The sequence below is a fragment of the Symphodus melops genome (genome assembly GCF_947650265.1).
Source record: "Symphodus melops genome assembly, chromosome: 13".
NCBI classification, from domain to species: domain Eukaryota; kingdom Metazoa; phylum Chordata; class Actinopteri; order Labriformes; family Labridae; genus Symphodus; species Symphodus melops.
The window spans coordinates 2011805-2039137 of record NC_136703.1 but is presented as its reverse complement, the minus strand read 5'-3'; the positions used below and the strand labels follow the sequence as shown (position 1 = coordinate 2039137).

At 44.8% G+C, this 27333-nt stretch overlaps 1 protein-coding gene across 1 annotated transcript; it reads left to right on the top strand.

The window, feature by feature from the left end:
- Positions 1-389: 389 nt before the first annotated feature.
- Positions 390-21475, top strand: LOC306833734 (LHFPL tetraspan subfamily member 4 protein-like). Its single transcript, XM_079359224.1, has 4 exons — positions 390-1663; positions 16950-17186; positions 19132-19148; positions 20164-21475. The coding sequence occupies exons 1-4, from the start codon at positions 1255-1257 to the stop codon at positions 20215-20217; spliced, it is 717 nt and encodes a 238-aa protein (XP_079215350.1). The 5' UTR covers positions 390-1254; the 3' UTR covers positions 20218-21475.
- Positions 21476-27333: the final 5858 nt, after the last annotated feature.

The following is a 27333-nucleotide window of genomic DNA, read 5'->3' as shown; positions in this document are numbered from 1 at the left end:
AACATGTTCTTCTAAGCTGATTGAACAAATCACTGTAAGTTAGCTGGTTTTCAAAATAAGACTGGAGAATCTAAAGATCAGCTTGAACTTTATCACCTCCTTTAGCATCGGGTTAAACATGGATCAAACGGTGTGTCTGTGTCACGCGCTTATTTCAGTGAAAACGCGCGTGTCATTTTATCCAAACGTGAGGGGAGCGTCGTTGGTCTGATTTTTTTAAATCAAGGTGAACAGAAGCGTGGACGCGCGTTTAGGCAAATTTCCTACTCCTGCATCTGCTGTGCCCGCGCATACGTGAACGCGCTCCATCGCTGTCATCAGTACAACATCAGCATCTTCCGGGGGGCGCGCGCAGAGAAACGGGGGGTGGAGGAAGGAGAACGAGAGAGAGAGAGAGAGAGAGAGAGAGAGAGAGGGGAGAGAGAAAGGGAGACACAGTGGATAAAGGCTACGACAAAAAAGCGTGATGATAATGGAGGCGAGGCGGTGGAGGATGTCGGATTTACGAGAGAGGACTGTTGAGATTTGACAGAGGGGTTCGTGTTCAGACATCATCCTCGGTTTTTTTTTCCTTTTTTTCTTCATTCATTTTGCTCCCCACATGCTGCGTGGACTCTGAAAAAGAGCAGAGGGGGAGAAGGGGAGCACCCCACGGATGCCTCGGAAGGTAAAAACGGGGTCCACCGCTGGCGCTACAGGCAACAAGACGCATCTCACCTCACGGATGCTGATAAAGGACATCCTGAAGGAAGGCTGTGGACTGATGGACGAGGATGAAAAACAGCTTTAACCCACCTCCACTGTGAAATAAAGAAACCCCTATTTTGATGGATTTTTCCCCCCACATCATTCATGGTGTAGCCCCAAGGAAACGAGCCTTAGACAGCAATGTTGAATCACTGGTCTTGGTAAATAATTCATTAGTGGTATAGGTAGGTTATGATTTTTTTTGTATTTGCTTCAATGTAGCATTTTTTTCTCATTCATTTTTACAACGTGTAGTCTTGTAACACCACATATATATTTGCAGGTTGCATTTTTTTTACCCAGTGGTTATGTGGGCCCTTTTATTAGCTTTTAATAAGAAACAGCCAAAGCTGACAAAAAGGAGCTTTGACGAAGAAAACGAAAAACAGTGAGGGTTTGTGTGTGTTTTCATAGATTTTCTTTTCTTGTAAAGATCTAAAAAAAGGAAAAAAGGGAAAAGTCCGGGGGTGGAAAGAGAGAAACAGGGATAAAAAAAGAACACCAAACATGTTGCCTTCCCAAGAAGCCTCCAAGATCTACCATGACAATTACATGCGCAACTCCCGAGCCATCGGGGTGCTGTGGGCCATCTTCACCATCTGCTTCGCCATCGTCAACGTGGTGGTGTTCATCCAGCCCTACTGGATCGGCGACAGCGTCAACACGCCGCAGGCCGGCTACTTCGGCCTCTTCCACTACTGCGTGGGCACCGGGCCGTCGCCCAACCGGGAGCTCACCTGCGTGGGTAGCTTCTCCGACTTCAGCTCCATCCCGTCCGGAGCCTTCAAGGCGGCCTCAGTGTTCGTGCTGCTGTCCATGGTGCTGACCCTCAGCTGCATCGCCTGCATGGCGCTCTTCTTCTTCTGCAACACCTCCACCGTTTACAAGACCTGCGCCTGGATGCAGCTGCTGTGCGGTAGGCACTCTTTTAATCACTGAGCGTGGATTACAGCTTTCTCTTTTTTTCATAGATGCAAACACTCATAGGCAAAACACACACAGGAACAAAAACTAAACTGAGCAGCAGCAGGTTGTGTTTTCATTTTTTTTTTTTTTAAATGCATCTGTCTTTGGATGCAGCCAAATCTACAACCACTGATGTAGTGACACCTTTCAGAAAGATGCTTTTGTCCCTGCCAGTGAAGTCAGCCTACATTTTATTACATTACATATATGGTTGGAAAATTAATCAAACAGAATTGTTTAGATGTTTGAAAACAAAAAACCCTGCTGTGCTGTATGCATGAAGCTGAAAAATAGAAATCCCCCTGACAAAGGCTATTGGTGGGCTATCACCTCATCATGGACTCCGAGGTCAGTTTATTGAATATCCCCGTCTGGCTCACGTTCCTATAGAAACATCACAGGAGTAGCATGTGACTCCTACCCCGGGTAGAAATGAGGTGACAGGTGTTTGTGCAGCGTTTTGTCATTGTCTGTTTCTTCACTGAAATCAACATAGAAAAACGACATGGCCATGTCATGTTGCAGTTACTGAGGAAGAGGAGGAGGAGGAGGAGGAGGAGTGCTGTACAGATTGTCCGTCCCTGCAAACAAACAGGTCGGAGACAGTAGGAACACATTGTGCTGATTATTCACGCTGACAGAAAGCAATAAGAGGCCGGAGCTCCCCTGCTATCATTGATATTCTGAGGCTACACCGGAGCATCTGTAAGGAGAGCAGCAGCAGGATCACAGCGTTATGCTGATGAAATGCAAATATCACTTCATTCATCCGTTTCAGCTCATCGTATGGACTACGATGCAGAGAGCTGTGGTGTGACTGAGGCTCACATCAGGGAGGATTCCAGGTCGATTGGATTACTGTTTGCAGGATGTTGTTGTTTGTCTCTTGCTGCTGTAGGTAGTCACAGTTTGTAAGTGTGTGTTTGGGGGGGGGGGGGGGGGGGGGGGGGGGGGAGATTAAATGGTGGCTCCCCCAACACATCCAGGACAAACTGGAATCGTGCTTACTCCAGGGACAGCTGAACTATTTGAGACCTGCTTTAACAAATGGTTTCTGAGCAAGTGCCAGGGCTTGAACTATTTTAGACTGTTGCTGTTTTTGTGTGTGTGTGTGTGTGTGTGTGTGTGTGTGTGTGTGTGTGTGTGTGAACTCATTTAATGCACCAAATAGCAGGGAGGTTAAAGGATTCCCTCCTCCTTGATTTTTTGAAGGGTGCAAACCAGGCCCAAAATCTGGCCTGAAATCGCTGCGCTCGCTGAAAGATTAGTCGACTCCTTTTTAATAACAGAGAACTTATTTGAAATGAACAGTCAGCAAAAAAGCTTTGAAAAAATGCTGTTAGAATTATTTGAGAAAGTGACACAAATATTGAGGTTTTTTCCGCTGAAATCAAAGACTTGATGATATTTTTGTGATAAAAAGAGTTCAATGATGGATGTCATGTGGAATTAAAGGCAGATTAATGGAAATCAGTCTGCAAGTCCACAAAGAGACCGACCACTTCAACTCTGCACACTCAGGGTGAAGAGTCCGAGGAGTATATTGACTGATTAAAACTCAAACAGAAGCATAATGATGCTACCAGTCTGAGTTATCTCAGTTTACAGTTTAGCTTCTCGATGGAGAAACGAGGGAAAAATCCTACGTTGATCTACGGCCGGAGGGCCGAGTGAATAAAACGACCATGTCAGCAAAACTTCACCTTTAAAAAAAACGCTTCTCTCAGAAGATACAACGAAATCCTGATCTCTCTCTCTTACTCACATTACGAGCGAGCCTCCTGTGTACATCCCACTTCTTCATAAGCTGATCGATGTGATAAATAGGCCAGGCAAGAATAGCGTGGGAGTTGTTGTTTTTTTGTTTTTTTTTTGTACAGAAACAGTCAGGATCCTGAGAGAGAGAGAGAGAGAGAGAGAGAGAGAGAGAGAGAGAGAGAGAGAGAGAGAGAGAGAGAGAGAGAGAGTGTGTGTGTGTGTGTGTGAGAGAGAGAGAGAGAGCGAGAGAGAGAGAGAGAGAGAGAGAGAGAGAGAGAGAGAGAGAGAGAGAGAGAGAGAGAAAGTTGTGAGGCAGATTTAAAGTTCATGCATCCTTCTGAGAGAGAGATCAGCACTTTATTTCCCTTCTGTATTGTTCTTTCCTTCATCCTCATCTGCCCACTCCGTCCTCTGTTCTGCCGACTGTGTTGGAAAAGGTTTGCTGCGCTACAATCAGCACGAATAGGACAGAATAGCAGAGGTACAGATTTTTAGAAATCTTCATGACTAAACAGGAACTCAACCTGGGTCTCTGCACGAGCCATTAATCAAGTGGTAAAAAAAAAAAAAAACAGAGGAGGAAGAAGTTTCTCATCTTTCACTTCAGTTAAAGTTCGAGTGCTGCAATCTGAAAAGTCTCCATTACAGGACGGAGATCCTGCTGCAGTGAAGTATTCCTCGTGAAATGAACTCTCAGATAAAGAAACCTCACTAGTTGGAGAAATCCTTTAATTCATGTAAGCGTATCAGAGAATGAGTCCACTCCTCCTTTAAGTGAAATTTACAAACGAGTCACGATTGCTAGTTTTCAAGTCTTGTTCAATACATTTCAGTCCTATCGTCCCGTTTTGAGTTCGATGCTTTAAGGTGTGACTTCCTGTTGTTGGGTAAACCAGCTCCATGGCAACATATCAAAAAGGAGGCGTAACAAAAAGCGTTGACATTTGGTCACTGGCTCCACAAACTAAGATGCTGTTGACTGTAATGCCGAATGTGAAAACACAAACAACTGGGCAAAGTCTTCATGGCTGAGTCGAGCTCTCATATCCAGCCTCAGGTTTCATTAGTCTGTACTTTGAATATTGGTTTGCTGCAGGAAGTAGTCGTCTAATGTCCTCCCTCGGTGTGGATTCATATCCTCTCATTTCCAAACACTTGCCAGAGTTTGTGAAACTTGACAAGGTTTCGCTGTCCTTCCTGCAGATGTGCAGCGCGGCGGAGGGGCTTCGCTGTCTAATAGGCTTGGCGGACGGCCTAATGCTCTTCAACACCTTGGAGATGATCATTTAATCATCCACTCTGCACTGCGGGGCGGAGCTCTCTTGGCACTGCACAGTGACAGTTAGTGTACCACAGCAAATACAGTAAGCGCCAATTTGAACGGCTGGGGGCCGAGAGTCCGGCCAAATGTGTCAGTGAGGGAGCAGCGACATCTCAGGCCAGTTATTGTTACTGTAGAGAAACAGTCAGGGTGAGTGAAGAAGGTAAACTGACAGATGTGAGTTACATTCATTTAAAAAAAGAAGTGCACCTGACTTTAGGTTTCAAACTGGAGCCAACCTTGGACAGAAGTTAGTTTGACCGCTGACTGCAGAGGAACAGAAGAAGAAATCATCGAGTTACCTGGATCGGGGTGTAGGATGACATCACAGTTATTTTGCGTGCAGAGCCTGTAATTCTCGCCACAGCGGTCATGGACTGTAAATGTTAATGGATGAAGCCTGAGTGACGTCAGCTGTGTGTTCCTGCAGGGGGCGCTGGAGTCTCATCAGCAGCAGCCGCCATGTTGGAAATGCTGTCTCAGATTAGCTTTCAGTCAAGCTAACGACAGGCTGAGAGCTGAGGCGGGTTTTCAGCTTCCTGACAAACCACGACACCGCGTCCACCTGTCAATCATGTCAGCTACACGCCTGACTATGGAGAACACGTATCGTTAATAAAATCTAATCAGACCTTTTTTTTCTTTTGTTTTTTTTGCACCAGGCTACAAACATAATAATCAGTGAAAAACGTCTTTTTTGTGGTTGTGGTTCGTTTGTGACTTCAGGTGTTCCTCGAGCTGCAGCCTTAAACGGACAGTTGACGGACTGCTGGATTTTACACATTACACATTACCGCTTGGCTCGAATTCGACCTCTGCCCTTTGCTCTCTCTCCTCCCAAAGTTGCCTCTCTTCATTTCTAGTCCAACATTGGGGCGCATAGATCACGCTGAGTTGGAAAAGAGAAGACGCTGGGAGGTTTTGGACGGTGTTTTCTTGCTTTCTCAGACCTCAAACACGGATAATAATCAGCGTAAAAACATCAGTGATCCACAATGTTTCTCTCAGGGATGATAGACCTCGCTGAAGGAGCACTTTGCAATGCCGACCCAGCATTGAACTAAAACGTTGCGGTGAATGTTAATACGTAATTTGAAAGGCTGAAAACGCTAATGAGGTCAGTGGGGTAAGAAACAAACCAAACGTGACTGAAAGTAGGATAAGTTTGGGCAACAGCTGCATGCTAATAAGGAGCTTTCTTCCTGTAATCCTCCAGTTACATCACACCTCAGTGAATAATGGGGTCATTTTACAGTTAGAAACTACACGAAGCAGGAGGGCGAGTTTCCCTAAAAGCACCCGAGGTCTGTGAGGAGCACGCTGCTCGCACCTTCAGATTATTCAGGAAAAAGCCCTCCTGGGAAAACCAATAGTGTTTCAGTTTTAATTCCCCTTTTTCCAGAAATGAAATTATTGCTACGAGCTCTGAGGAAATTCAGCCAAGGTTTGATTTTTTTTTTTTCCCCAACCTGAGATGACTGCCATTTCTCCTCTGCTATCTCTCTCCAGCTCACCTCATTTTGTTCCACCCCTGCAGCAAAGTGTAGGCACCACAGACATTATCAGGAATGCCATTGCAGCTTGATGACTCCTCTTTCCCCTCCGCTCCGACATCAGCTCATGTCTCCATCCCTGCTTCAAGTCTTTCGCTGTCTGTTGCAATATTAAACAGAACTAAGCAGGACATGGGCCGTGGCTCAGGAGAGGAGCTGTCCTGGGAGAGACGACCTGTCAGCGACCGCTCCGTCTCACTGAGTGTGTACGCGCGTGTGTGAGTGTGTGCGCGCGTGTGTGTGAGTGGTAAATGGACCGAACTGATAGCTTCTTTCCAAGCCCCAAACTCCGTAGTAACACGTTCATACACAGGACACAGAGGTTTAAATACAACCAACACTTCATTACAATTTAATCTCATGCAAGTCACACACCTGTCGTGATGCAAGCGAACAGAACCTGGATCTATGAGCGCTGCCTGAAGCGCTCCCTGGACGTCATTGAGCTGTGTCGTTGTATTTGAATGAGAGGTGTAAATACTCTCAGTCCAGCCTCACTGTTGTTAACGTTGAAAACCAAGATGCTTCACAGAGTTTTGATTATGATTGAAGATTTGTGGTTTGCTCCGTCCTCCTTGTTTCAAACTGATATGAGACCCCGCCTCTCGCCTATTGACAGCTGGGATTGGCTCCAGCCCTCCACGACCCCGACAGGGAAAAGCGTTATAGGCAAGGGATGGGTGGATTTATATTTTGTATTTATTTAACCCGGTGGGTCCCATTGAGATGAGGAACCTGCTTTTCAAAGGAGACCTGCAGCAAAAACACAAAGTCACAAAGAGACGAAACATAACATGTTGTATGAAAATAGAGAAGCATCTACAGTATGAGTCAAATCTGAGAGTCAGTAGTTCAAGCAGTCAAGCTACAAGCATTGACTTCCTGTCGACTCTGCCTCCATGTCTTTCAGTTTAGATTTACAAACATTCAAGGACACCAGCTCCTTCAGTTTCCAGGCTGAGGGTGCCGAGTACCCAGCAGCCAGAACCTCCTGAAGAGGTCCTGAGAATTCAAAGGATGCTGTCCGCTACTTTCCTGCGTGCTAAAAAACACATGATGGAGAGCAAGCATGCCGACAGCCCCGTTCAGTAACCCTCCAGCGTCCCTGTGTGCCCGTTCAGTAACCCTCCAGCGTCCCTGTGTGGCGGTGAGTAACACAGGGCATGCACGCTCCCGGTGTGGGTGTTTCCTAAAAATAATGCACATCCTGCTGCAGCAGCCGAGGCTGAACAGTGTATCAAAGACAAAACAAGGGAGAGACTCAGGACTGCTTGCACACACTCCTCTACGTGGAGCACATTTTCATCAATATTCACATCCATATGTTCCACTATTAGCTAACTCAGCCAGACGAGTTGACCTCGGAGCAGCTCTGTCTTCACATCCCTCCAGTATATTGAGCTCTGTTTGGTTATGGTTTCCTTTGTAATATCAGCCCTGTGTTTCACCTCAATCATTTCGCTCATCTTTGAAATCTTATTGGCCACTCCAGGTGCAAACCCAAACGTCCTTTACTGTTACCTCTGGCTATTTGCCCTGCCAGCGGTGGGACTTGTGGTTGAAGTCCACTCTTCAGGCTGTGATGAAACAGGAAGCTCACAGTTTTCAGTGTGCAGACGTTTGTTTAATGTTTTTTAAATTGTGACTTTGGTGACACATTGAGTCCTTGAAGAGTGAAGCTGAGCAGATGCTGATGCTGCCTTTAACTTGTGTTACTTAACGTCCATGTGTTAGTGCAGACAGAAGTCTTTATTCATGTGTGTGCACGCAAACTTCCCAAGTCAGTGCGACCTGCCTCCATAGGTTTGATTTAATGTTGGCTGAGTTGTTCAAAGCTGATTTATTTAGCACATTTAGAACAACCTGAGTCGAGGTTTTTACGTTTTTCTTCCTGTTTTATAGATACACGTGTCTTTTGTGTCTTAACCTTTTACAGAAATAACCCAAGTTACATGTGTGTGCCTTTATTTTCCTCCTCCACTCATCTGTAAATGTACATACAGTAAATATCTAGTTTTTGCATCAGTGGCTGATTTGATGTGAATCGTGTCTCACCGCAACATGGAAGTGAGTGAGGCGCTGAAAGAGGGAGTGTGTGTGTGTGTGTGTGTGTGTGAGAAACAGAATGAATGCGAAACACATGAAGTGAATGAATCTGTGCGCTCCTCCTCCATGCTCCTCCTCCTCTGTGTGCATGTACGAGTGTGTGCGTGGCCTCGCATGCGTCTGTTCACGTGAGCGTGTATAACAGCGGTTAACTGTGCATATGATGGTGTGAGGGTTGAATCATTAATGAGTGTTTTCTGCCTCTCTTCTGCTGTTTTTACTTCTTGATTATTTCACTGCTGCACGAGTAAACGTGTACAGTGTGTGTGTGTGTGTGTGTGTGTGTGTGTGTGTGTGTGCGTCATGCATGTGTAGATTCATATCTGTGGTGACGCACAGATAGTGCACATATGTAGATGAATGTGCCCACCTTCACGTGTGATAAAAAGATGCTGCAGTGGTCGTGTTAAATATAGAAGTACACAGAGGGAGAGAGGGAGAGAGAGAGAGAGAGAGAGAGAGCGGGGGAGAGAGAGAGTTTCCCTGGGGGATATCCCTGCCTCCATCTCTCTCTCTCTCTCTCTCTCTCTCTCTCTCTCTCTCTCTCTCTCTCTCTCTCTCTCTCTCTCTCTCCCCTCACTAAGATTTCTGGCCGGCGTTTCCGGACCAAACGTACATGTTTTAATTATCAGGCGCTTAATAAATAATTCCAAAGTCACCGGGCTGTTTCTAAAAATATCCTGACAGCTGAATAATGGATTCCTTTGACCCTTCTCAGCATTGTCACTCTGCTCGTTCTGTGTGTGTGTGTGTGTGTGTGTGTGTGTGTATGTGTGTATGTGTGTGTGTGTGTGTAGTGCAAAAAAAAATAAAGCAGTAGAAAGGGGGAGGAAGCCCCAGCCTGCAGCTTGTTGGTAAGATGTACACGTAAGAGGGAAAACATGGAGATTCCAGCGCTTTTCATCCTGCTCGTTCCTCTTGGATGAGTAATCTCAAAGAACACAATAGTTACCATGAGGATCTTTATCTTCTTTCTGTGAATCAGACGTTATATTTGGCTTTGAGAGAGGACTTCCTCCTCGTTATAGATCGTGCATGTACGAGCTGCTCATTCAGTGTTTCATTCTTTTGTCCAGTTCGACTCTTTAAACAACGATCCCCTCTGTTTTTTTCAAACCTGTGACATTCATGTGAAGATTTATATGTGAGCTTAATAGTTTCCTGAACTCACTGAATCATCCTTGAATCATACATTTCAAATCAGTGATGAGGAGTTGATAAATCATCAGTACGACTCGCGTTAAAGGCAGAACGTGCGACTTTGAGCTCCAGAATCAAACCAAAAGAAACCGCGACAATGGCGACACCTCCGCTATTCTGAAGCCTCCGCCCTCCTCCAGAGACACACCTCCAACCCCTCCCCACTCACGTTCGCACGAGGAAGTCATGAGTCAGAACGCACAATAACAATTAAACACCGTTAAGCACAAAAGGCGGATAAAATTGTCCTCGTCTCGAGGTGCAGTCAGCTGTGTCCTGCATTGTTCTGTTAGCATGCTAACACGTAGCTTCACACTGACCCAGAATGAGCGTGATCTCTCCAAACTTTTGTGTCCAAACTTTTTTTTCTTGCGGGCCAAAATTGTTGCGTTGGAATCGCTCACGGGCCACAGGGTTTGTTTGTTTGTTTTTTTTAAATATTGGAAGGAACTTTTTGTATTTTGACCTCTTCAAAAAATAATGTAAACACACAATAACTAATTGCAGTGGGAAACTGTTGTGTTCTCATTTTTTGGAAAGAATAGTCAGGCTTTTATAGGTCTCCCTCGCTAACATGAAAAAGAAAAAAAAGAATGAAATATGCCATCTGATGAGGCCTGGGGCCAAAATCTTGTAATTCTTCGATTGAAGTCAAGGGCCACAAAAAATCCATTCAAGGGCCACAAATGGCCCCCGGGCTGCACTTTGGACACCCCTGCTCTAAAAGGACATCTTCTTCTTCTTCTTCTTCTTGACTAAAACAGCTTTTATACTGAAGGGGAGGAGCCAGCCGTCCCGTCCGTGTAAACACAGCTCTGACAACAACACAGCCAGCAGGACTCCAGCTTCTCCCTCACTGGAGACAGTCAGGACTCACACACACATTCACACCGGACACACTGGATTTTTTCTGCATTATTATTGTTGCACATTCTTCCTTTAAGCTTTAGTGAAGTGCAGTTTCTCTATCAGTGCTGCTTTATAGAGATTCTCTCCCTTTAATTTCAAACAAGACGGCTCAGAGAGTTTCTGTTGGCTCAAAGAGAAAGGATGCTGGGCTTCGTGTGATGACACATTATTTGGTTATGTGCAAGCCTCTGTTCGCCTGCCAGTCCTCGCTGCGGATTCAGGACTCGTGCCAGTTACTTACTCGGCAGCCAGTGAAGGACGCAGCGATGAGTAAGGAAAAGATGGAGGATGAGAATAAAGTTTAGATGGGAGAACAAGTTTTAGCACATCTTACATTCTTCAGACGTGTCACAGCGCTCGTTTTACCTTAACCACGTGTGATAAGAGCGTGGCGTTTATGAACAGTGCAGACATACAGAGGGTGAATTTACAGATGGAAGGGGGAAATGAGGAAAAGCTGCCTGCCAAGTGTGCCAGTGAACCCCGTCTGGAAAATGCCCCGTCAGCAGAGTACACACTCTTCAAATGCACGCACACACACACAGCCGGCGTGATCTGAAGTCCAATAAAAGCGCTGTACATCAGCGAGAACGCTGTCCATTAGATAGATGGAGGGCGGCAGGCCAAGGTCTAGACACTGTAGCAGAGGGGAGGGCAGAGCTCAGACAGCTTTATTAAATTATAGACTTGACAGAGTGATCTCTTAATGCAGTCGTGTTCACACCTTCACGCCCTCCGCTGGACTTCAGAATGCTCGAGTCTGCTTACAGGGGAAGGTCAGCGTCAGGACGTCACAAACTTCACTACACATGCTGTAGGAGGAGAAGACGCTGTACAGTGCTTATTAATGAAAATGATATGATGGTACATCCCTGAAATCCACAAAACAAGAACAGTGATTTTCAGCCTCGGGGACAGGGGAGTTGAGAGAGAGAGGGGAGTGGCGTGCAGGAAAGGAGCTGCAGGTCGCCTTTAAACCCGTCTGTACTGTGTGGCCCGCGTAAGCTAACCTCTAGGCCAGCGCCGGCCCGGCTCAGCAGTAGAGCGGGTCGTCTCTCAATCACGAGGTTGGTGATTCATCCTTTTACGTTCTGCAAGTTTACCCGTCCGAGTGTCGGGAGAAACGATGAACCCAGACGCTCGCCAAAGGCAGAGCCAGCGCGCTGTAAATGTGCTCCGGTAGATTTAGCAAAGGCAGCCTGAAAAGGAAGCAGAATCGTATCGATGATGATGATATAAAGTGGTTTTCGATCTATCTTAGAATCAGAGTTTGAATGTGTTTTATACTCACGTCGGCTGCACGCTCCCAACAAGTCATTAAGAAGCTCAGTCACATGACTCTGTGCTGGATGGCATCATGACAGCTGCTCAGGAGGAACAGAGGAGCCCTGAGCTGCTCCCATCAAAAACACACACACACACACACACACACACACACACACACACACTATATATAGCTCACTGGTGGTATTTATGGAGCTCTTATGTAATCGTTTTTGGATGTTTGTCTAGAATGAAAAAGAGGATCTGTGTGGACGTGTTGAGAAAAAAAGAAACGGACAAAATTGTTATGTAATGCGTCTAAAAATATCTTCTGGGTGCTATAAATAGATTGGTTCTCATTATTTTTGAACTAGTTGGAAGACAAACCTGGCAGCATGTGACCGAGTGTTTTCATGGGTTTGATCTGTGATTTTCAAACAGCTGATTGGCTGTGAAAGTAAAAAAAAAAAAGACAAAAAGTGATGAACTGAGATGAGAGAGACGGCACGGCGGAGCAGCAGCAGCCTTTCTCCTTCTTGTTTTTTTATTTTTTTTGTCTCTTTCATTCTTGAGCTCTCTCCCCTCGCTCCCTCCCTCCCTCCATCCTTCTGCTCGCCGCCTTTGAAGTTCCTCCCCTCCATGAGCAGAACTCCGTGTCTCGAGAGCGAGGAGGGGAGGATGGGAGAGGAAACACCCCCAACAACTTCAAAGGGCTTTCCTTGGGTTGTGGGAAGGTGGGGGGGGGGGCTATTTTTAGCCCTCTGGTGTCCACTTAAACGCTCGAGCTGAGGGATGGAGGAGAAGGAGGAGAAGGAGGAGAAGGAGGAGAGGGCACAGAGAGATCAGGTCCGACGGCCATTACTGTCACGCTGCAGCACACAAAGGGAACGCTTCATGCTACACGTGCTTTTACAAAGTTATGTTTTTTAAATGCTCAGGGATCAACCCACTGTGCGGACCACTCTGCCCTTTTTACATCAAGTAAAATCTGTTGAATCGTGAAAATAAGGAGGCATGAACGCCGTCGTCCTGTTGCTGTGATAAATTATTAAATGATCAATTACACTTGGAAACATTAGCTCATCGATAAAACATGTTCTTATCCTCAGGTCAGTTTCGCCGTCGTCTTGACTACGGTCATCACACAGTTCGTTTTCACGGGGGGGGGGGGGGGGGGGGGGGGGTTGCCACCAGACTCAACGCCATCTTTTCAACTTTCTCACCCATTTTTTAGCCCATAAATCCGACCAAACCACAAAGGCAATCTACGAGATTCGAGATCACATGATGTGGTTTCGAGAATGGGATCCTTAATGCTCATTTCATAAAAGGAATATGATAAAAAAGAAAACAGAAAACGTAAAAAATGGATAATATTTGCGACCACAGAAAATGCTTTGAGGATTCTTTGCTTCAACATTTTCAAAAGGCACAAACCAAATAAGCATCTTTCTGCCGGGGGGAAACATCCATCAAAGTCCCATAAAGCATGTTACCTGACGCTCCTTACTCACTTAATGATTTTATCATCTCTCATCTGTGTTAATATCTCCAACAGGTCATAAAAGAAGCTAATAACGCGGTGATTTCCCCTGACGGTGACTTCCAATGCGCTCCTATTCTCTCATTAGTTACCGTGTGATCGTCATTAAAGTCTCCCTCATTACGCTCTCTCATTACACCTGCAATCATTTTGTCAGAAGGGGGGGGGGGGGGGGGGGGGGGGGGGGGGGGTGTCACATTTTAAAATGGTGAAATAAGCCTCCTCACATGTGCACCGGTGTTCAGCGTTACACTGAGAGGCGGTGACTAATCTGATATCCTCCCTCATATGTTGCCTTGACTTCACCACCCACTGTTTTCTCCTGATGGATGGCTGACGGGTGAAACACGGGCTCCTCAGAGGGACTCGCTAATGTGACGGGGGTTCAACCAAATGACTAATGGGCGTCACTTTAATACAATTTGATTGATCAATTCAGACCCTCCGAGCGAGATGTCCTCCCACAGTCATGTGCCTTTTGTTTAATTGATTCGTGTTCACAGTCGATGCGAGGTTGTTGTTCTTGCACAGTTTGCAGGTTTTCATTTCAGAGAAGAAGACACCTGAACACATCCCGTGTTAGATTCGCATCTCTTAGCGTCCGTATTTCCATCACATTTCTGGACAGTCAGCTCTCCAGAAAAAGTGAAATCATTTGAATGAATAATCAGCAGCTGTGGTTCAGTCGGGAGAGTCGGTCGTATCTCAACTGGAAGATCGGGGGTTCGATCTCCAGCTCCTGTAGCCACATTTCCGATGCTCCCTCGTGCGAGACACTTAAACACAAATTGCTCCCGCTGCTTTGTCAGCAGTGTGTGAATGGGATCAGTTACTTCTGATGGAGTCTTTAAACAGCGTCAGTGTGGGACCTGCAGTGTAAAAACACTTAGAGTAGTTCTGTAATTACTTAATCAATGTGTGATGTCACTGTTGCTGATGTCAGTCAGACCTGATCCAGTTCAGCTTGGTCTAGAGACCGCTGGGAGAGACTCAGCAGCTCTGATATCTGCAGGATGTTTGGGAGAACTTGTTGTCACAGATTATTCTAGGTGGGTCAATGTGGCAGGACCCTGATAATGATCATATCTATTTGAATATATGCAGAGCCTTTGGAAGTATCTGACACTGAACCACAAGTGAGATGTTGAATCATGTCTCCTGCAGTTTTCATCTGATGTATAAACGTTCATCAACGTGAGTCTGAGGAGTCTGATCGTGTGGAGTCATTTCCTGAAACATTTACAAGAGTAAACTTTGACTCGACTGAACAAACTTTGTCAGTGTGTGGTGCATGAATTCAGCAGATCACTGTTCTCTCAGATCAAAAGTTTAAAGAGACTGTGGTCAAAAGGATATATATATATATATATATATATACAGGAAGGTGCTGCATGAGCCAACCGCTCAAATCTCAGCCTTCGCTAAATGAGCTGCCAGGCGAACAATCACGATCAATACAGTGAGCTGCAAGCATTGGTTTGCAGGCCAGCGAGCGTTTTATGTCAGACAAGATAACGCCTGTGATTCTCTGCTATGCAGGGCGAGTTTGAAAATGTTGCCTCCACTGTTTCTGCAGGCTCAGCTTCAACCAATCAATCAGACGTAGCGTTTACCACGCAGAGGCCGAAGATCATGTTTCTGAGGTCGTATGTGCTTTCAGTCGGACTTCAGTGGGTGCATTAGCTAAAGGATATTTTTTTTTTTTTAAATGTGGTGGAGTGAAAGGCTCTGGGGAAATGTATCCAGCCGAACTGTGTCTGAACTTGTTGTTGACCTTCAAGGCTTTGATTCTAACAGAAAAATGTAGCCTTGAACGTTCGACAGCAATTCAGCAGGATGTACTGAAACGTCATTATCTGGTGTTACTTTGTTCGTCCATTGAAGAATGTTTGGTTCACATTTACACACACATCCCGAGATCCAGACAATAATCTTTTCAACATTTATCAGACTGAAGCGTAACAATCTACAACTCGGGCATGTGTGTCTGACTCTTCATGTGTATCACACTCGCTGTTTGCCTGTGGAAAAGTCACGTCGGGTCTGAAATGAAGATTCGGCGTGATGTCTGCCATGTATGTTCCCACTGCTCGGCTGAGACCGGGACAGACTGCTGCTCAAACAGAGCAGGAATACGGCCCCATCAGCTCCCCGGCCATGCTCACGTTGATGAATGAGCAGAGGTGCAAAGTATAGATTACCATTTTTGTTGAAGTGTTGAAATTGCGTGTGTGCATTTCCCTGCCGAGCTTTTGCCCTGCGTGTTTTTTTTGTGTGTTTGTGAGCGTATGCAGGTTTATTTGATCAATATGTTTTAAATTCCATCACATAGAAAACTGTCTCCAGAGGTGAATAATGTAACGCTGCATCTATTCCATCTTTCTGCTGTCTTACTGTTAACCCTTCAAAGCCTGGAGAGCTGTTGGCATACAACACAAAAGTCCTATGCTCCTTTAACATTTAGCATTTCTTTCACTTCACTTGAAAGAGTTCCAGTTCCAGTAGAGCTATGATGATCTTCACAGCATTCATCATGCATGAAAACCTTTATTGCCCCAAGGGGAATTTGTCTTGCACCTTTAAATCTGCATTATTTACAGAGCGGGAAATGCTCGTCGAGGTGTCCGATGTCAGGAACATGTGGAGGGAAGAAACTTTGGGTGATGTCTAATGATGATGTCGTAACGAGTAAGAGGGAACGTGGACCTCTTCTCTTTAACTTAAAGGAATACTTCACCCATTTACATGAAGCTGTGTATCATTAGAAACATGGTAGTAGTGTTGAATGGTCGTGAGTCCAGCCCTCATTTTGGCCTGAGACGAGAAAAATATGTTTTTCTTTGCCTGGAAGTTTTCTTCATGTGATGCAATATGACGCTTTTTGCATCACATGAAGAAAACTTCGCTAAAATCCACGATAGTGTTGTAACGGAGCTCCGCCTTTATTTCAGCTTCATGCATTCAGATGGATTTTGGCAGCGATGTTATACTGGTGTATCAGTCTGGGGATCCACATTGCATGCAAGTTCAAAAGAGCATAGTGTGAACACACGGCACTTGTTTGGGGGATTATTGTATACAGAGGGGAGGGGGGACAGCGGGTGTGTATTGTAACCAATGTCTTATGTCCTGCCTGTCTGTATACTGCTACTGGATGCCCTGAATTTCCCTCGGGATCAATAAAGTATCTATCTATCTATCTATCTATCTATCTATCTATCTATCTATCTATCTATCTATCTATCTAGGAGCTCCACATACACACACAGAGACGTGCACACACACACACGGCACTGTTCTCCCCCGCTGGCTTCTGTCTCGCTCCTGTAGCGTCTCTGTTACTACCGCCGAGCCAGCGCAGAGGCGGGATCACTTCATCCCGCCCTTACTCCTCTGTGATATGCATAGTGCGGGGGGGGGGGGGGGGGCGTATATATTACACCTTGAATCTGCAGTCTGAGCAGGGCAATACTGATTACAGCCAGTAGAGGGCAGCGCTTATCAGAAAAGTTTAAGTTTTTCTACTCTTCTACCCCACACATCCTCATCCTCTCTGTTACCCGTCCCCTGTGTCCTCCTGCAGGAGTGTGCCTGGTGCTGGGTTGCATGATCTTCCCCGACGGATGGGACGCCGAGGTGATCCGGGACATGTGCGGGGAGCAGGCGGGGAAATACTCCCTGGGCGATTGCTCCGTCCGCTGGGCCTATATGCTGGCCATCATGGGCATCCTGGACGCCCTCATCCTCTCCTTTCTGGCCTTCGTCCTGGGTAACAGGCAGACAGACTTCTACCTTGATGACTTGCAGACAGACAACAAAGGTCAGTTCTGGAACATTTAAAAACGTTGTGATCGGCTTAAAAAAAAAACATAACATAAACTAGATCCTTTACTTTACCTCATCAGGAGATTTGTGTTCTACTCCCGTGCGCCAACATTTTAAACGGTAATTCAGTACAGCGGAGGCGTGGCCAAACAGCGCTTTGTTTTGGTTTCATGCTGGTGCTCAAGTGCGACACCTACTGGTTTAAGAAGAAGCACATTCTTCCATTATACATGTAACCGCACTCATCTGGCTGGTTCAATAAACCCCTCGACTCTGCGTTGTGTAAAGAGTAAGGAGCGGGAGGCTTGCTGGTCTTTTCACGTGGCAATTTATTATCGGGGCGAGTCCGTCTGAACGGGAACAGAATAAATGCTGGTCATTCATTTGTTTGGCTCGCACACGGACAGCACACTATAAAACAAATTCAACACGAGGCGAGTTAGCTAGCTCGTTGTCATGGCAACTCGATATCTCAAAGAAAATACCTTTAACAAACAATAATCTAATCAAAAAAATATATACATACACATCTTATTACAATTTTAAGAAACCACAAGTGCTGCTAACGACCTTAATACAAAATATTTTTACATTGTGCTGCACACAGCCACTTACCATGGCACGTCTCTCCAAAATGGTACCCGCAACGGTGACCGCTGTGCATTTATACTGCACCTGAGAGAGGGCGCTATTGAGCCAGTGATAACAAAAAAATAAACAATCATATAAGCAAGTGGAATAACAATAAAAACTCTGTTACATATAGACATACATACATTTGATTGGTTAAAAAACAAACATACATTTGGGCTCATGGGTTTGTGGGAGGTCCTGAGGATTTACCAGTTGAGAACCACCGCTTTAACCCTTTAACTGTGCGCGGCTTCTAACACGAAGGAAATGTGCCGAGTTTAGAAATGACTACAGTGCAACCCGACCTCGGTAACTCCAGCCAAACTGCTTTGGGTGCTGTTTTCAGGAGTGGGAGAGAGTCCTCCCCAGGGTTCCTGGCTCTTTGCATGATATTGCATCAGGACACTTGAACTGCATTGTTTCAGCTGCATGAAGAGAGAGAGAGAGAGAGAGAGAGAGAGAGAGAGAGAGAGAGAGAGAGAGAGAGAGAGAGAGAGATGAAGAGGAGGAATGGAGTGGAAAAAGGAAGGCTGTGGAGGGGCAGGAGAAGAAAAAGAACTGAAGATTATATGTTTGATTTGACTTCTAAACCAAGTGTTCGTCAACAAAAGAGAAACTGAAACAGAGCGAGGGAGAGAGAGAGAGAGAGAGAGAGATCTATGATATGAGATAATAATAGACTGTGAGATAAACAGACAGACAGAGAGCACCATGGAGTAAAGGAGGGAGGAGGAGTGAGAGAGAAAAAAGTGACATAAGATGTCTCGCTTCTCCGACAGTCTATCTCCATGATGGTTTCCATGGTAACTGGAGATATTCCAGAGCGTGGGCGTGTCTTTCTGTTCTCATCTGATTAACCTCACTGACAGTCTCCGAGAGATTTTTTACACACGTTGTGTGTCCAACGCCTCCTCGGCTGTGTGAAGTTTCTCTCTCTCTCTCTCTGTTTTTTATTTTTCTTTATTGTCGTTCAGAGACGTTGTTCTTTGTTAGCTTTGTAGCTTTAGCTCGTAGAGATACAAACAAACATGTGAACGACACTTTCTGACTATTTAAGAGAAAAGAAAAGTTTGCAGCGTTCAGTTCAACATGGAAAACATCAGCTGGATTGTTTTAACGTAGAAACGTTCAATCTAAATCTATAAATAGGAAATCAAAGAAACAAACGACGAGAATGAAATATGTTAGCTAGTTAATCTTCTTCATTTTTAGGAGAAGCAGAATCATGTTTCTGCACATGTATGCACTTTTCTTGCTGCTGCCTCCATTTTAATGCCAACGCTTGTTCTTTTTTTTTGTCCTTGCAGATTTTGCTGTGTCAAGGGTGAGTCGACCTTTTTCTTTATAAGCGTCTCATGTGCGTTCTGTATCCGAGCAACATGTGCACAGTAAAGTCCCCGGCTCCTTTCGTTAACTCTTTCACTCTTTCTTCTTTTTTTCTTCCATCTGTCCTTTAAACTGAACATGGATGAACGCCCAGTTACACTCACTGGTTTCAAACATTTCTCACACTCTGTTCAGCTTCTAAACATGTCGGCATTTCTCAGGTTTTTTGTGGGTTCAAAGTGATGACATCTATATATAAACCCGACGAGCAGACAAACATCTGAGCTGCATCCTAATTCACTCTTGAGGCAGAGGTGCAGCCAGAGGGTCGGCCTCGGCCTCCTCTGAACTCAGATGAGTGCACCTCTCAGAGATTTATCAGGTTCATGATACAGAAAGTGGAGCGTGTTGGGACTTTGGATTGTCCTTACCAACTCCCTAAAGGAGTAAAGATTAAAATATCATCTTGCTGCCTCTCGCTTGCGATACCCTTTATTTATTTATGTGTTGTATCCCTTATTTTAGCAGGGAGAACCCACTGAGACCAAAGTCTCTTCCAAGATTACAGCAAAACAATAAAAGACACAACATGTTGTTCTACATAATCGGTGCAGAGACTCTAAAAGCAGTCTTTCCCCGTTCACTCCTAACCTTCAGTATCTGTGTTTTAGTTAAAGTTAAAAACACGTGGACAGACCTCACGTCTGTATTCAGCATGTTGGTGCCCCCACTGCAGCGGACAAATAATCAAGTGATCGTCTGTGATGATAACCCGGGACTTCCACCACATACGTGTCCGTCGTGTGTCAGCTCCACGCGGCTCCAGTTCAGTGAAGTCTTTCGTATCTGCTGCAGAGCTTTCTGGAGCTGAGAGGAAACATTGGACTAAAATAAAAACCGCCATGGCGAAGCGGAGACTGGCTGAACATGCATCTGGTGGAATTTAGCTGTAAATGTGCATGACCTTCATCCCGTCATCATCAAACTAAGACTTTCTGTTTTGTCCTCTTTAGATTGAAGTGCGGGACAGACGAGAGCCGAGGTACGGCGTCCAGCGTCTTCACTGAGAGCGCCGACGGCCCCCGGACAACTTCTCTCCTCTCTTTTTCTTTTCTCTTCTTTCTTTCATGCTTCTTCTTCTTCTTCTTCTTCTTCTTCTTCTTCTTCTTCTTCTTCTTCTTATTCTTCTTCTCCTTCTCCTTCTCTGTCCAATGATCAGGATATCACCCAAACTTAATGCAGACACCAAGTGTACAGGATTCTGTAAGATAAAAACAAACAGAACACACTGGGATAAACTATATTTTGGAGAAAAAAAAAAAGAAGTTATACAAAGGTTGTACAGCGCATTTATCACTCGACTTTCTCAAAGAATACCTTTATGATGGAGAAGAGAAAAAAACATGTAGTGTATTTAAAGTCTTGATTTGTGTGAGAAATGTAATCCTCAAGATGAAGAACCATAATGTCCATCCATGAATCTTTTGGAAATGCTTTCTTTTAAAAACCATGCTATTGAATGACTTTGAATTTGTGCGATACGTAGAATTCACAGCTTCAGAGAGAGAGACACTCCTCAGAGCGTGTTAAGAGTCGAGACTGGCAATACAGCAGCAAGTACATGATTAAACATTTAACGCGCTTCAACAGGGACTCGTATGGCTCTTCATCTGAGGACTTTCTAACGCGAGGAACTTAAAGGAGTATCCCACTGCAGCTTTACAGAACCTAACATCTCTGGGAGATTCTCTACTGTACATACTTAACCTGTAAATAACAAAACTGCTGACAGAATCAGCCGACGACAAAACCTCATCTGACTCTTAATGCATTCGAGTGTTTTCTACCCTTGGTTTCTTGTGCCAGAGGAGCATCAGAGTACGAGCAGACCCATCGTGTTTCTACCAATCCTCACGACTCATTTTGGAGCGATAAGAAGTCAATATAGGAATGTCGAGGATATCTGAGCTGGATATTCCACGTTAAAGCGAAGGCAAGTTGAAAACAAGACGCCATCCCCTGCGTCCACGTGGCTTCAAAACAAGCTCCTTCCTGTTGTATTTCACCCCGAACAGAGTAGCTAGTCAAACTTTAAACTGCAGCTGTCAGACTTTGAAATCTTTTTTTTTTCTTTCTCAGAATTCATGGCCTTTTTTTTTTTTTTATTCTTAAGTGTGCTGTTTACTCCAGGTTGTGGTTCCAGCATACAGAGATCAGTTTACAGATCTACTCTGCGTTGTCTTAAGGTGAAGTCACTTAAATGCCTCTTTAAATTAGCATTGCTGCTCATAAGAGTAGAATCATATTACAGGATATTAGAGCGTTTTTTTTTTTTTAAACACCCCGGACGTGGTTTCCTGCTGCGTCGAGACGTCGGGTTCTACCTGATCAGTCAGGTCAGAAGTTGTAGGACACCCCACGCAAGGACCAGAAATCCCCGCGGCTGCAAACCGAGCTGGCCAATCAGAGGGAAGTGGGCACATGTGGAGGGAAGGGACCTAAAAGAGACAGAGGCTGAATAAGGGACTTCACTGACGCCAGTTTTTGAGCTTCACATCTCACAATAACGCTTCTCTATAAGTGTCCCAGAGTGATGTCATTAAAGTTTGAGTGCAACAGAACTCCTTTAAAAAAAACTGAGGCAATAACCCGTTGTGTCAACTTTGGCATTCATTAAAGCTGACGATATTCGGCCGATTCTTCATTGGCAATGTATACGTGTTACTTTTAAATTAGATTTCAAACGTAGAGGTCATTAGATGAGACTCACGCTATGAAAACAACAGGAGATTCTGCAGGTTTCCCTACTTTCAGTCATACGATTGTTTGCGACTATAAGCAAAACGTTGGTACCTGATCCATACATACCTGGATTACCTTTTTCCACTATGCGACTGTGACTCACCATTGTATCCCATGAACACACCTATGGCCTCTATAAAGTCACATGACGTGTTGACATGCGTTTAAGTGCCATTGCTTCAAGTGTGGATCGAATATGTGACGACCTGTGTTTGCACCATGGGGCTCTTATCCCTCTCAGAGCGGCACGCTCTAACAGATCCTCCCAAACATGAACCAAAGTTGGGTTGATTTGTCACAGGAAGAGAACAGTTTTGTGTTTAAATAGCACACAGCTAATTGAGAAGTGACCGGAGCCATTTACCTGAAACCAGGCAGGGGGGGATCTGCCCTTCGTGAGACAGCGGTTTAACCCCCCCCCCCCCCCTCTGGAAACATTACAAAACTACAGTCCAGTGAGGATGGGAGTGTACTCTCTTATACCTGCAAACCATGTCATACTTTGTTGGACACATTCAATGTAGGACTAATTTAAGATCAGGCAGCGGTGTCTTTTTGTACAAAACAAACAGCTGTTTACAACATTTTAACAAAGAGAATGGGACTTTATTTACATTTGCTGACATGGGTAAAGCATCATAGACTGTGTATGAAAAGTGGACTCAGCCACCACCATTATCTTCATAACCATTGTGCATGTCACCGTGTTGCTTTGTTTCGATCCAGGCGGGACCGGACTTGTACTCGATGTAGAAACTGGAGACTATAAAGTGCTAACTTTAACTATTAGCCATCACCGTTGTTAGCTTCGTAAGCTAATTCTTCGCAACTGTTTTTAACTTGCTTGCTTAAATTTGGCCAATTTGGACAGGCAACTCCAACCCCGAGTGTGTTTTTAGATCCCTTTCAGGTTGCTATGGTTACGACGTTTCAGGCACATACTCTATATTTCGGAACATGAGGATCTTGAAACTGGCGAATAAGATTTTAATCCAGCTGGACGTCGTGGTTGGACACGTTTGTTTTTGAAACCGAGCGTCTCTCTCTGTCCACTTTGTATAAACAGTCTACGATGACTTGTTATTGACATGGATCCCTGGTTTTTAGCCTGATATTGGCTCAGTCGGGATTTTGTATTGGGTAGCAGAGCGTCCCTAAATATACATCTAATGAGCAGATAGCTAGATGTGCTGTGTGTTTTTCAGAATGGTAGCTAGCTAACTCTCAGGAAGCTGTGTACACAGTACTGTATTAAAGGCTCACGTTGGAAATGATCGACAAACACAAACAAGTGGGAACCTGCAAGTGAATTTAAAAGCCGGCGCTCCTGTGACGTGGTCTTGGTCGTGGCCTGAGTGACCTGCGACTCCACGGCATCGCCCGCGAGTGACGTGTCAGTTTGACACCTTTGGCTTGAGTAGTACGACTCTGGTTTTTTTTCCAAGCTGGGCCTTTAAGACAATATGAAAAAAAACAGCCCTTATGCTGAATCAAACAATGCTGTCCATGCAGGCTGTGCACAAACCTTGGCCTACATCTATCAACCATCTTAGAGCAGGAGTGCTGGGCCCTCATTAGGAAACCTTTCTTTTACTTTAACCTTGAAGTAACTGTGCAAGCATATGAAAAAGATGTTACAACAACGACTGAAACACGACCTACAGTCCTCATCATCGGTAAAGCAAGTCGTGCTTCGATGTGTTCATGTACATGATCTTTTGAGAAAAGACTGGCTGGGACATTGGCACGGGGGATTTTCTTTTAAAGTATGAAATTATAAAAATGGCGGTTCTGTTGTGATTTAAACATCTATAGCTTGCATCTCTGATTTTGGGATACTATCACGGGCCCAGGACGTGTTTCATGTCAAATCTAGTAAAAGAAAAAAAAAAACAGCCCTGACACCTACATGATTGGTCCCATCAGGCCATGGAGGACCATAACCTGCGTGACCACCGGTCTGGTCTCCTCTCCGGGTTCCTGAGGACTTGACGATGAACTGAAAAATACCTTAACAGAGGAACTGACGATACCTTAAACCCTGATGAGCACATATTTGTACCACTCCAGGTGCCTCTAAGAACTCTTGATTTTTTTCAGATGTGGTGCAGAACCAGCAAAACAAGTAGTGACACAGTAGTTTTTTCTACCGAAGACTACATACTCTGACTGAGCTCTGAAGCAAGGTGTTGTTGGAGGGTTTTTTTTCCTGCTGATTTGAGGTCAATTCAGTTTCAAGTCCAATCAGATGGACTTTTTCTTTTTCTTTTTTTTTCTTTTTTTCATTTCCCAAATATTGCGCTTTGACATGTGGGTGTCGAATTGGTTTTCGCTTAATTTCAAGTTTGGGATTGGACGCCGGAGCTGAATTCTCCTCATTCTTAATTTAAAGAATCATAAAAGGAAAAGACTGAAAATGAATTTAAAAAAAAAAAAAAAAAAAGGACACGGAGATGATGGGAGGTCATCTCATCTCCTGCGGCACACCAAGTGTTGGCTGACTGTGTGAACTGTCATTGATCTGTCAATGATTTTATCATAGTTTTTATCATGCAATATCATGTATAAAGGCATCATGGTTTGGGAAAGGGGGGGGGGGGGGGGGGGGTCGGGGCGAAGAAGAATAAAGTCCAGTGAATTATTTCATGTTAATATTTGACTTTCTGTTATCTCCTGAAATGCAGATGTTGCCAAATGATCATCAACTATCATGTATAACCATGAAAAAAAAAAAGAAATATTCAGTTTGGTTTTGTATAAGAAAAGAATGATATACTGATATTGTCAAGTACCTCTGATGAGATCTTTGTTTTTATGTGTTGAATACAGAATCTTTCCTTTCTGTTCTGCTTTACTTTCTCTGTACCTTTTGGTATGATGATGTATGATAATTGTTGTTCTGTCACATCAGACTTTTACATCGCAGATTCCAACCTTGACTCACTAATGGATGACTGCTTGTTGAAACCTCAAACAGCCCAACAATGTATAAAAAAACACACAAAAAAACGTCTTATTTATAAAGTTGCTTGATTTGTGGACAAGTGGGGGCCGAGTCTGAAAGAGGCTTGTTGCTTGTCATGAATTATGACGACATGCTGAGTTTTTGATTTGAAAAATTATGTCTAATTAATTCCTATTTGTGAATAGTATTCCAGCTCACCATGATGAACGTTTCTGTTATTGACACACATTTTGAGAAGGTCGAATAAAGATATTTTACATTCAAAATCCAGCCTGAGTCCATCAATCCATACCGCTCGTTCCCGTTGGGGGTCATGGGGGTTCTGGAGCTGATCCGAGCTTCCATTAGACCCTGGACAGCTGACATGCAGAGACAGACAATCAGCCATGCTGCATGTTCGATTCAGAGTCACCAGGTTAGAACAACGAGCACGTCTTTGGACTGTGGGAGGAAGTCGGAGCATCCGGAGAGAACCCACACATGCACGGGGAGAAAAATGCAAACTCCACAGATAAAGGTCCTGGCGTACGGGGATTCAAACCAGCGCACCACCGTGCAGCCCTGCCTGAGCCTGTGAATCAATAAAGCGTGCAGATTTGCACCGTTAAAGCTTTTATATGCAGCATCTCATTTTGTGGTATAAAAAAAAAAAAATCTGTAATTAAAAACCGAGTCAGAGCTTCCATTTCTGCTGTAGTGTTGAGGGTTAGTCACAAACCCAAAACCATCACACGGGGCCTCTGCACACACACACAGTACACACACTGAGAGGGCGGCAGAGCCGGAGACCGCCCGTGTCCTGAGAATCCCACAAAGTAACAGGAAGAACCTGTAAGCCAGCCGTGGGTTCATCCTCTGTGTGGTCCTCTTTTTACTAACTACTGCTCTCCCACTGGTGTTATTTATTTATTGAATCCTGTGGCTGTTAAGGGCTCTGAAACAGGATACCACATGTTTGTCTCTTCTTCACTTCAAAGCTGTTATAAAACCTTCAAGTCCTCAACACAGTTCAGGTTTTCTGACACTAAACCTGGATGACAGGATGCACAAGTTGGGGGAAAATTAACGAAACCCTAAAAAGGATTGATGGTCCAAAGAGGGCCCCCCTGGGTTCTGCTCCTCATCGTCACCCACAGATTCTAACAACATGACAGACAAAGAAAGATAGATAGATAGATACTTTATTGATCCCGAGGGAAATTCAAGGAAAGTGCAAGAAAAGAGAACTGCACCCAAACCGAAGGAGAACTGGAAGTCTCTGAAACAGGACGGCCGACAAAATCTATGGGAATAGAAAGAGACCAATAGAAAGAGACCTCGTCCGATACACACGGCTCAGATCCCCCCCCCATGACAATGTTGAATCTCTGGAGACAACTGAGCAGGGACCCTGGCTTATTTGTTTAAAAGCTTAAAGAAAGATTTTGCGACATTTTACACATAAATAAAGCAGAAATCAAGTCATGTATGTCCTCTGTAAATGTCTCTCTGAAGTATTGTACGTATTAGTTTGACACCATGGTCACCATTTGGCGCTGACTTCCGAGCTTAGCTGCGGGCGCAATCCCTCAAAATATGACTTTTGATTATTATATTAATCATTGCACATTGTTCCTGATGGAGGTATAAAAGATGTTGACTTGATCTCGTCCTGAAGGTTGCAGGAGGGAGGAGAGGCGGCTGATAAATCTTTGATCTTTGCTGTAACGTTATAGGTGCTTCGTGTGTTTGCATGTGTGGTCCTTTTTTTTTTCTGCAGCCCTGAGCGGAGTCACACTCTACCGAGCACGCCGAACAGGCAAGCCCCTTTCACATGTGTGCTGCCAACCTACCACAGTCAGACACTGGAGCAGGATCCGCTGCCTTTAGACCCACCGCGCTGCAGGCCGCTCAGTCATCAACATGCTTGACTCATAATTCCACCACATTGCCTGCAGCTGTTTTGTGCAGGATGTGAATCAAAGAGCTTTCACGTTTTATTCTCTTGTGTTTGTGCATGAGAACACCTCCTCCCGCTTTCACAACCCCAGATAAGCCCTCACCCCCTAAAAAGGGGATGAGGGCTTAACCTAAAAATGGGATCCTGTATACGTCTTACTCTGGTCTCTAACAGCTGATGACTACCTGTGCAGGTGCAGCCTCAGCCAGCTGACCAATCAACAACAAGAGCATCTTACATCTGGAACGACGAAGAAACTGAGTGTTATCTTTCAGTGTTGAAAGTTTAGATGAAAGAAAGGATCAAAATGCTGACCCATTCAAGTCAGCGATGAACCGACTACAGGACGCCGGTTTCCCAACATGTACAGCAAGTCAGGTAATGTTTGAACACGACAACGGGGCCAAACATCTGAACAAATTCAGGACACAAGTGTTCATCGTGTGAGGATGTGTTGGTGAAAAGCAGGCCTCACAG